Source organism: Aulonocara stuartgranti (genome assembly GCF_965226115.1).
Source record: "Aulonocara stuartgranti genome assembly, chromosome: 22".
NCBI lineage: Eukaryota > Metazoa > Chordata > Actinopteri > Cichliformes > Cichlidae > Aulonocara > Aulonocara stuartgranti.
In genome coordinates this window covers 11,139,082-11,150,930 of record NC_138957.1, presented here as the reverse complement: position 1 = coordinate 11,150,930, position 11,849 = coordinate 11,139,082, and the positions used below count along the sequence as shown (strand labels likewise).

The 11,849-nt window shown below is 40.0% G+C and overlaps 1 protein-coding gene across 4 annotated transcripts in view; it reads left to right on the top strand.

Moving 5' to 3' along the window:
* The window catches only part of LOC309698717 (receptor-type tyrosine-protein phosphatase U-like), a 263,712-nt gene that overhangs the window by 208,697 nt on the left and 43,166 nt on the right, over positions 1 to 11,849 (top strand). For 2 of the 4 annotated variants that reach the window (XM_082521358.1, XM_082521360.1), the window contains exons 15-19: positions 3,919 to 3,948; positions 4,389 to 4,546; positions 4,880 to 5,067; positions 9,632 to 9,704; positions 11,552 to 11,628. In XM_082521358.1, the coding sequence (XP_082377484.1) occupies positions 3,919 to 3,948; positions 4,389 to 4,546; positions 4,880 to 5,067; positions 9,632 to 9,704; positions 11,552 to 11,628 (526 nt within the window). Of the gene's footprint in view, positions 1 to 3,918; positions 3,949 to 4,385; positions 4,547 to 4,879; positions 5,068 to 9,631; positions 9,705 to 11,551; positions 11,629 to 11,849 lie in introns of all 4 variants that reach the window. The other 2 variants (XM_082521357.1, XM_082521359.1) reach the window with 1 other exon arrangement.

Below are 11,849 nucleotides of genomic sequence, written 5' to 3'. Positions count from 1 at the left end.
TTTCACGGTTAAACATTTATGGTTTGAAGTCTTATTGTTCCTGCATAGGCCATCCAGAGGAGTAAATTTATCTCTATCCCACTTGGCAGCTAGGGTCTATTGAGGAAAGCATTTGGCAGTGAGAGTGAATTACAACCAGAGTTAGTGGAATGGTAGAGCATTAATCCTAAACTCTCCCACTGCTGCCTCAGCCGAGCTTTTGTGTTTCTCATCTCATCTTTTAATTTCAAGGTCTGCGTGTTGGCTGAACACATTCAAATGCAGCCTGTTCGCACTGGAATCGCTGGCTGCTTTCCACCTGCAAATTACCTCTGTCGTCGATCGCACCTGCAGTGTATTCTTCCTTTGCTCGCTGGGCAATAGTGGAACACTCATCTGAGTGTGAAATATTTCATCAAGGGGCATGTTATTCCATTGCCCACTCAATTACATGAGGCAAGCAGCTGTGAGGTGCCAGTGGATGGGCTAGTAATTGGTTAGGAAGGTTGTTTTTTTGCTTTTTTTTTGTTGAGGCAGTGGGTAGGGGTGGGCTCCTCAGCCCTGAGGAATTTTCTTTGCTGTGAATAGAGGGAGAATGAATGGGGATGTCTGGAGGAAGGCGGTGACTGATAAGATTCACTGGGCCAATCTAGCCACCACAATAGAAACTAGACAGCCGCACGGGTGCAATGGGAGCAGACCTGTTTATATTTAGGCACACGATATTATCTCTCTGCATGTACAAAGAGAGACTGTATACATTAATGTTTTCAGTTATCATTCGGAATATCAGAGATCCCTGCATAGTGGAATATTCAGCAGGGTGCTAGTTAAATGCAGACAGGAGTGAAAAACAAAGGATGTGCTTGCTGCATGCCAAATTTCAGCTTTAAACCAACTTTAAACTTTGTGATATTAATGGTAGGGGTGCAACGATACACAAAATTCACGGTTCGGTTCGGTTCGATACTTTGGTGTCACGGTTCGATATTTTTTCGATACGAAAAAATGTTCATGCCTTTTTAATTTTTCATTTATTAAAATTATAAATATATATTTTAACTCAAAAGTACAGTTTTTAAATTTAACCCTAACCCTTGTGCGTGTTTTTTATTTTGACAGCGAATGCGCACCTGCGGACCACTTATGTGCAGCCCTGGTTATATAGTTCGTCATATTGCAGCCACAGAAATTATTTTGTCCATGAAACCATAAAGCTGCACTTTCTTTTTGCCTTATAGTCTGATTTGTCATAACTTCTCCGTTTTGTGGTAAGCTTTTCTTTGGCTGTCACTTCTTCACCCTGACCTGTCTTATTTGGCTCAGCAGAACTAAAATATATATATCCTGCTGCTTTTACACACGCACTCACATAAGCTCAGCGATTCTCTGCGCAATCAACCTCTCACATGTTTAAGCTGCGGGAGATTTCACTTGTCATGTTTGCATAGTAAGCTAAAGATTAATAAGACGATGTCAGAGGAATTGGTGCACAAATTATCATCACTCACAGATCAGTGCTGTCGCTCTCTATACACAGTTCGGGCGATTGCAAAGTGAAAGCAAAAAAACAAGCGCAAATTCAAATGCGATTTCAATATGTCACATATTGACAGTGGCTCACAGATGCCAATGACATAATTACCCAGCTACATTTCTGAAAGAATGCAAAAGCATTGACATATATTTTTCCTTCCTACAATAGCCCGACGGGCAGGGCAGAGATAGATTTTGGTAGCCCGACTGAAAAAAATCGCTAGCTCCGGGACGTCGGGCTAGCGATATTGCAAGCCCTGTATCTGATTGAGGAATCACTCATCTTTGGAAAAGAGAGTTTATTACAGAGAAATGTCTCTTTTCAAAATAAAAGCTATACTATCCGCTTCTTCTGGGCTATATTCTCAGCAGCATAAGGAGAATCATGTGCTAACAGCTGTCTAAATGACTCGGCTAAAGTTAGTAGCATGCTTGTTGTTTTGGTCTTTGCACTAGGATGATGTCGGTGTAAATGTGCAGTCATATTCGTTGTGTTCCCACTAGTGCTTTCAGGTTAATCTCGTTGAAATGACCTTAGCGCCACAACACGGCAAATCTCCGTTAACGAGCTACCACCGATCGCCCCGTGTGTGGGGCTAGACAGCCAACACGTTAACGAGCTAACTGCGCTAACACACTAGCTCCCACCCATGTAATTGAGCATTGCATGGCACATCCAACATACTGTTTTACTTTAGTCCATGACTCGCTTACCTTCAGGGTCATACGTCACATGAAAACCAAAATAATTCCAAACGCCAGATCTGAATGAGGGTGGGGGAGGTCCATGTGTCTTGCTAGCTTGCCCTGCGCTCTTCCTTCTGACTATGCTGTCTGTGTTGAGCGCTCAGTGGATCTGCGCTCGACAGTGCAGCCTAGGCGGAGTAGTCGAACGCAGATTCACTGAGCGCTCAACACAGACAGCATCGTCGGAAGGAAAGTTGATAAAATAAATTACAAATGTTGTATTGTTCGATACATATGCGTACCGAACCGAAAGCACTGTATCGAACGGTTCAATATCGATACGAATATCGTTGCACCCCTAATTAATGGGAACACTTGCGACGTGAAGGTGGAGGAGTCAACAGCTTATTATGTTTCATCAGGCTCACTCAAAGCTAATGAACCTAAGAGCAAAATAAACAAGTGTTAAAAAAATGAATCCATCATTTAAGGATGAAATCAACTTAAATATTAAGCTAAAATATATGAAAAATGTTAAAGTCTTGATAGATTTAGATGCCACAGTCAGGTAGATTAGATTAGATTACATGTTTTTTGAGCATACAATTTAAAATACACACTACTTGCTTTTTATATCTCATAGATTAAGTCAGTTGTTTTTGGATAGTTGTGATTCTTCTTATTGTAACTTCATGGAAAATGAGTCATTCGGTTCTTGGGGTTCAAATTTTATATTTTGTTTTTTGCAACACTACTTAACTGTTAGATCAGTTTCACACGAACTAAAACAAATCAATCAAATCAACAATCTAACACACGAAGCGAAACTGAACATGATGGCCACCAGACAGGAGACTATCAAAGTAAAACAGGAAGTACAGGGAGCACACACACTGAGACGCAGACTGACGGAACCCAGAGAACAGAGGGAGGAAAGAGAGAGTGAGGGACAAAAGGGACAAATGACGAGAAAGGGTGAGAAAAACCAGACACACCCACACAGACATGATTGGACGATCATGAAGACCTAACTGGGGGAATGCTGAGGGAAGGACACGGAGACATGAATGGAACCAAATAACAACCAAGACATCCTGAACTAGAAACACTGAATAAAGTCAAGGGTGTAAGCAAACTAAACTAGGAAATATAAAATACACAGAGAACATAACAAATAAATAAGACTCCGAAAACACAAAGTAAACCCAAAGCACTGGGTCTGCTTATAAACACAACACAGACCCGCAAAGGAAATCCTGTGATTAACAAAGCAGTGATGGAATACAGATTTTTTTTAAAGCTAGCTTTGTTGATTTTTAAAATGTGATATGATTAATCTTTCCTTTAGAAAAAAAACCCTCTTAGTTCCCTAAAATGTTCCCAAACGGCAAACATAAGGCACCTTCAATGTATTTAATAAGATTAATCCAAATGAAAGATGCACACACACCTCTATACTATCAGTTTTATTTATGATGATTTTGTTCTTAGACCTCCCTTAGTTGAAATTTTTAAAAATCTTTTGTTGGTCCCAATGTGAGTTTTGTTATGAGGTGAGCCTGTCTTCTGCCTCACGATGGCCAGCCAGGAACATTCCAACACACTGAGCATCTTCATTTATCTTTCTGATGTCCATCTTGATAAACCATAGTCACCTCTCTTTTTTTTCTCCTCACTCTCTGTCTCTCTCCTTTCCTCCTCCTTCATGCTAATCAGAAGGGACTTCTATTCTTACCCTTACTACCCGTAAGTTACTCCTTTCTCCATCTTCCACCCTGATGCCATTTTCCCCTTCCTTTGTAGACCCAGGATTACTAGAGTGGAAATAAGCATTGCTATCTCCACCACATTCTCAAATCAACCCCTCACCCCACCACCAAACACACACACACATACACAAACAAGCACATATACACACACACCACTTCAGCAGAACCTTACTGCAACCCATGACACACTCTTGCTATCACCAGATCTCACTTTTCCCCTCGTCCAGTTTCAATCTTGTGGCCCTTATATTTCCCTTTTACTCCAATTTCTCATCTCCTCACCCACCCTCCTTTCCTTTATTCCTTATCTCTTTGCCTGTCTTTCTCTCACTTCTCACCTTCTCTGCCATCCTCTGTCTGTATTTGCTCCCTGCCTTTCTCTATCCTCCCACCTCTCTTCCTGCCTCTCTACAGTAGGAAGAAGGTGGCCATAAACAAGGCAGCCATGTCCTACAGGCAGGAGAAGAGTCGGAAGCTGAGCTCTCTGGATTGCAGCATGACAGAGCAGAGCACTCTCCAGCAAGATGAGAGGATGGCCCACTCCTTCATGGATGCCCATGGCTGCAATGCTCGAAGTAAGGCAGCAAGGACCACATGAGTACTTTTGAGAAAGTGTCTAGAGAGAATGCAGCTTCCTGCTTTCTGACCTTCAGCCATGTTTGCAAACATATATCCAATCTGTCCTGTCAAAACGTAAGATGCTTTGGACAGAGAAATCTCCTGAAAGGCTCTTGTCTGTTTGAATATTCTGCAGCACCAGTCAGCACTCATATCTCTGCAGAAATGCTGACTTTTTCCTTTAAGCTGCCCCCTAGACTTTTTTACATTAATAAAAAAGAACAGAGCATGTGCCGCAGAATCCTCAGTGTCAGCTGGATGCCTTGAACTGTATCTGTTTGTGTTCCCAGATGAGCAGCGTAGCTCTGTCAATGAGTCTAGCAGTTTACTGGGAGGCTCACCCCAACGTCACTGTCGGAGGAAAAGCTCGCCATATCACACGGGTCAGCTCCATCCTGCTGTAAGGGTGGCTGACCTCCTCCAGCACATCAACCAGATGAAGACAGCTGAGGGATATGGTTTCAAACAAGAGTATGAGGTAAGGCATGTATGAAAAACACACAATTTCATTTGTGCTTTTTTTTCCATTAGGTTTAGCTAAAAATTTTGTTTTTTGTTATGTTGCAATTTTAATTGTCTATCTGTAAATGTATGTAGTTATTTAAATTGTTAATCCACTTTGTTAGCTTAATGGTATCCACATAGTCCAATGTGTCTCAATCCCTGTTTTGAGTATGTACACCCACACTAACAAATATGACTACACAATATAAGCCACGAGTATGTCAGTTTTCCAGTATTTAACAGTCAAAGGTATATAGTGTGCAACTCTGTATACTTCTCTCTCTAAGCATACAGTGTTATGCAAAGGTTTGAAACTACCCCTCATTTATTCATATTTTCCTTCCAAAAAGCCAGACCTTCTTATAAAATTTTAAAGTGATCTTGTGGTTCTTCCGGGTTTCTCAAGGTCTTTCAAAGTTTTTCTTTGGACTTTGGCTTTTTTATATTCAGTCCTGTTAGATTGGCACATTACACAAGAACTTGACTGAAAATCAGTGGCAACAATTCGATGATGAATCCAAAAGTGACATTTTGAGATAAAATTGTTGTCAGTATATATGGAAATGTCAGGAATAAGGTGCAACAGTGAGTGTCAACAACCGTCTGTAAAACATGGTGGCGACGCAGTCATGTTTTTTGGCTGCATTTGAGCCGAGGTGTTGGGGACCTTGTCAAAATTAATGGAATTAAAATTGCCAAAAAATACTGTCAGATTTTGATCTACCATGGTAATACCATCTGGAAAGCATTTGATTGGCTTCATCTTTCAGTATGATATTCATCCCAATGGAGTAAAAGTCACTGGATAAAAAAACAAAGATTGGAACTCTATCAGTTATGGATCGGCCTTATAGACACAAAAGATCAAAGAAGAGGGTTGTCCCTCAAAAAGCAATGTAAGAATGAGGGGTAGCACAAGACTTTTTTATGTAACTAGAGGGGAAGTCCTACCACAAAATTTGTAAATGAAATGTTAATGCAAAATTCTGTGACTATTAGCCAACTAGCCTAAAGTTAGGGGTTTTTCTTGGGGGGGCAATGACATTGCCTGTGTTTGTCGTAGTCTGATATTCATGTCTGGTTTGCTGTCATCTTTACCTATAAGACTTTAGTATTATGTTTGGTCAAGGACTTGACAAGTTCACAAAATGGGCCTACTAGCAAGACATGGAAAATGTTGTAGTTCACTTTTGAAGTAAGTAAAATGTTGATCATTTTTGACAGGTATTTTAAGAGTTTATCTTATATTCTAGAAAATTAGCTATCAAATTCAATGGTTTATTCAGACGTTAGAAATTACTTATGTAGTTTTGATTATTTATTCTACTAGCTAGAAAATTTCTACTGCTAGCTAGCCCAATCATTAGTTTGCTCTCATGCATCTAATTATTACTTTACATCTAATTATTACTCAATTTATCTATTAAATCAGTTCCAAACTATTCAGTTCTGTATTCAAGTTTGTGTTTTTTTTTGTTTGTTTTAATTAGTTGAGCTATTTTTGCCAGATGCTCTCTAGCTACCGTTTGCTGTAACCTGTCGCTAGTCCTGGTGCTAGCTGCCAAGCCATATGTACCTTTGGTCTTGGCTGTTTTTGTTTGGTTTTTTCTTTTTTGATTTGACAAAGTTACAGTCTTTCAAAGTGTTGAATCATATTATGCTTCCGTATTTGTTTTATTGGTTTGCTGTCAACTTCTAGTATACAAAGCCAGTTCCATGACAAATTGATTTTGTTAGCTTGAAGTTGAAGAACCTGCACAGAGCAAAAGTCACTGGTCAACACACCTCTTTAAAGAACATTACACCTAAGGGCCTCATACCCGTGAAATTTCATTTATTTCTTTGTAGCTGAAAAAATAGGTGAATCATTTGTCAGATAGTATCAAGTCAAAATTCCCAATATGTTACAGTGTACAGACCCATCTGTATAATATTCCAGACCAGTGCTGTCTGTTTTGAAGCATTTTAAAAGGGGTCTTGAATATTCATGAGCATGAGCAGTAAAATATGTTTTTGACTTCATTTGCATTACAGAGTTAATGCATATATACTGAACATTCTTCTTATAAGAGCACTAATTACTATTTCCAAAGTTACGCCACTCAGAGTTCTGGTTAATATAATATAAAATTCTCAACATCATCCAGTCGTGATAGGAATTTTTTTTATCTGCACCTACAGCTGCAGGAAGCCAGATGCACTTTTTCAATTCATTAAGCTATCACCTGAGGGGCCAACAAATCCCCCCCCCCCCCCCCCCCCCTCCTCCAAAATCAATATATGGGTTGCTTTTTCACTCCTCAGTCTGGCTCCTCATCGCCTGGAGAAATAAACAAGATGAAGGGGATCAGCCTGCACTCTGCTGTCAGACTTCATAACCCTTATTTCCCACAGGGTCACACTGCTGCTGTCATTGATCAGACATGTTGCAAGGCATTGTGGGGGGGTTATGAATGAGTCAGGCCCTGGGGTAGGTGGGGTACAGTATGTGTTGTGAAAGTCAACATCTGGAGCAAGAGTCAGTGAATACACTAGAGGATAGAACCTCTGCCCCTTCACCAGGATGTGGCTACTTAAAAGTGATGTTGTGTCATTTTGTTATCTCTTGGAAGACTAGTGAACCTGAGAGAGCTGTATATATTAAATGAAGGCCCGCAAACCTCAGCGACCTCTGCTCACAATGTGAGAGACTGATAAAGTCATACAAAAACAGTTACTTCAAGTTCTGTTGCTAAAGGTGGCACTACAAGCTATTGCATCTTTGGGTGAACTTAGTTGTTTAGACTGCAGAAAGTCCTGTGAAAACTTTCACGGCTGTAGTTCCATTTCAAGGAAATTCAAAGTGTCAGGATTACAGGTAAATAAATAAATAGAATAACTCCATAGGTGGAACAAAGAGTGTGTGTCCTACGTACAGATAAGTAAAAAAAAGAAAAAAACTAAAGATACAGTGAGAATAATTCTGTTTGACAGGTCATTGTTTTATCCCCCATCTAATATTTAAAAACTATTCATGATTAATCTAAAATGACACAATCATACTTAGTTGTTCAATCTTAAACAACAAGTATGGATTAATCTTGTGTACTTGTGTGTCATATGGTACGCTCGGTGCTAAAGGCTGTTTGCAGAGGCCTGGGTTTGAGTTCATCATTTACATCAAGCCATCCACCCACTCTCACCCTTCACTTTCCTGTCATCATATATACCCAAATAAATGTACATTAAATATTGCCAAAAGTTTTGACAGGAACTTCTAACTACTGGAGATAAAGTAAACTCATATGAGAATCAGAAGATGAAAGAAATACTGCAGCAGGATGTCTCACTTGTCTTTCACTGTTGGAGGTTTATTGGTTTTTAACGTGGAAACCCAAAATGTTTCCATTTTGAAGGAACTTTTCAGTTTATTTCCAGAACTCATATAGTCAGGGGAAACTACTTTCAAGGAAGAAAGGCTCCCATTTCCCACGTAGTTGCCATACAGTGCCATGAGATTATGGGTTAGTAACAGGAGGTTTAATCCCAAGTCTGTCCTTTAATGTCTTTTTGCAGTTTTTCAAAATATATATTTTATTGAAAATTACATGGAAAATTAGAGTCATTTGCGCTTGTTGCGCTGGCAGAGTCAGTGAAAACTGATATAATGGCATTTCCGAGCATTATCTTTTTTTTTTCTTTAGTCCAGAATCCTTAATGTCCCAAACGAATACTTTCAGAAATGAATAAATCTCCACGAAGGTCAACAGAATGTTGTTTCCAAAATCGACAAGGAGTTTTGGACAAATACAGGTTTGTTAAGCAGGATTAAATCAGGCATTACCAGCGCTGATGTCAGTGACTGATATAATCCTCCGATTATCTTTCCTTCTCCTGCTCGCCTCGGATGTCAGGTGGTACCAATTCAACACCCGTTGCCCGGGAGAGATTGGTCTGCTGTAGACGAGCGACAGCGTGCCTCAGTATGAGAGCCTGGATGTGCCCACCGATACAGCAGAGAGATCAGGCTGGTTTTTAAACTGCAAAAGAATACGACACCACTTATGTCAGGCCCATGCTTTATTTATTTCTTTTTTTTCATCTTGCTCGCTTATAGTATTGATTCAGATTCAATGACTCATCTCACTGCACCAACAGATTTAGTCGATGGGTGTCATAAACAGCTGTCACAAGTTTGGCAGTTTAACACCGAGGTATTATATAGCAACCGCTTCTGCAAGCAGCGAGTCCCACACTGTGTTCAGAATGAGAATGACTGCAGAGGGCCACCTTCTCCTTTCCAAGGCCGCAGCCATCTCTCAGCGCCGTCTGCATGTCGTCTCTCAGCCTCAGTCGCTCCCCGCTATGTTGTGGCAGATGTCTCTTGATGACTTGGCAAGATGCTATAACACTGAAGCTACTAAGACGACCTTAGGGTAACACTTTGGAGTGCATTAGCAAAGTTGTTCCCATTCTGAGTGTCAAGAAGCACAAAAGACGCATCGTCCCTGCCTGTTGTTTCTGTTTCTGAAAACTTTTTGGTTCTCTTTAATCTGCAGAGTTTTTTCGACGGCTGGGATGTCACAAAAAAGAAGGACAAGACCAAAGGGAGGCACGATAGCCTGCTAAGCCGTGAGTATTTGTGTACTGAGCCATGTGTTGAGTTGTGTTTGCGCCGTGGCTTGGGTGTGTTCCACTTTTTTTCCTTACTGTAAGTTACAGCATACCTTACCATTTCTTTTTATATGCACACTGTAAAGTAAATCACCATTTTACAATGCCACTGCCTGTATCCTGTGAGCCAGAGGTGCCCAGTAATTGCTTTTACTCCCAATGGAATGGCTGTTGATTCTTGTTAAATATGTGATTAAGGTATGATTAATTAAAATTGATTGTTTAACCGTGTGTTTAATGATGTTTTTGAAATGTTTGCCTCTATAGGAGGAATACTAAATGCCTTACTTATTGTATTTTTCAGAGCCCTTATACAAAAGTGTCAGAAATTACTTTTGTGTCATAAAGCTTTTCAATGGAGGAAACTGCAATCTGCAGGAGTCACGACTGCTTTTGCTTTTCCTCCTAATCCTTCTCTGTTATTTTTCAATCGTTTTCAGAATCCGCCTGATCCAGGTAAACCATTGCTTTAGTGGTAGAGTTTAGTTCTGTTAAAACAATAGTTCAGGTAAAGGAGGCATACTGCATATTGTTCCTCTTTGTGAAAGAAAGAGTACACAGCGACTCACTGTGAGCACAGCAGCAGCATCTCTATCTCACTATGGCAGATGAGTCAAAACATATTACCAGGCAATGCAAATGTAATCATGGGGAATGGGAAAGTAGTCCAGAAAAATATATGCAGAGCATTTGATCATCAATCGGTCCTAAAACAGTAATTACCACTGTTGTTGTTGAATCAGTTATTAATCTTTAACTGTTTAATATTTGTCCAAATGTCTGTGCCCTACATGGCCAGAGTCCTGCATATATATAGCTGAGCTACTGAGAGCTTATAATTGTAGGCGGCCTCTCCAGCTTCTCTTCGACTCAGGCTCGGTTGGCTGTTGACTGCTGACGCCCTATATCTATAGTTTGGCTTCTCTTAATCTTTCACGCATTATTTGTTGGTCTTTTGTTCTTCTAATATGTGTGTACAGGTGTGTAGGCAGGAATGAATTAGGCCATGTGTTTGGATGTAAGAATATGCTCGCTTAACTGTAACTGTGTGTTTTAAAAATGCTATAGAAATAAAGTTATTAATACCTTTATTATTAGCTAACCGATACCCAACACCAGTGGCTTGTTTGACCCAGCAAAGGTAAATCTGAACCCCGACAGTTTATTAATTGTATAAATCATTGTTCAAAAAGGATGAATGTACTATGAATAACAAGCAAGGAATGCTCAAATTTAGAACATGATGACGTCAGCTTGCTATGGTGTTACTGGCTCATAGGGGATCATACTGAAAATAAGTTTGTTCTACAGCTCTCTCCGTGCCCTTTGATATGGTATATTACCAGATATAGTTTCTTGACATTTTTTTTTGAAGGTCACCTTTGACCTTGAGTGCTAACAATGAAGGTCAAGGTCAAATGCTTACCCAGCCTACAGATTCATGCCTCCCAAGGCCTGGTATATTGCTCTGAAGTTTGAAGGTGATCCATAAAAAAATGTGGGTAATATAAAGTTTTTACTGATTTTCACATTTGGTGTGATCTCGACCTTTGACTTGAATTTGGTTTCTACCATCACACTAACTTTGGAAATGACAAAAACTCTGGATGTTAGGCTGCTAGCAAACATGCAAACAGACAGTCAGACGAACCAATAAACACCCTCCCTTCCTTCAGGTGGAGAATCAGTACTCTAGTATTTTGGAAATGGACAGACTGAGATAATAATCAAACACTAAAATACTTATATATATACTGGATGCAAATACCTCTACATACTGATAAGTGATGTTTTATGCGTTGTAGATGACCGTCATCGAGTCAAGCTCCACTCCCTCCTTGCAGATCCCAGCTCCGATTATGTCAATGCCAACTACATAGACGTAAGTTACCTTTACTTTTATTTTTCCTTCTGCGTCACCTCATACTCCCACATCTCTGGCCTTGCTGATCATACAGCTCTGCCTTAAGAGCTCATATTAGTTGTCTTTTATTGTTTTTGTTAACCTGGCGCTTGACCAGCAGTCACCTCCCCATGCTGTCAGCTAAATCCGAACTATCATTTAATGACTACATCCACAGCGTACCATAATATCTATGTGTG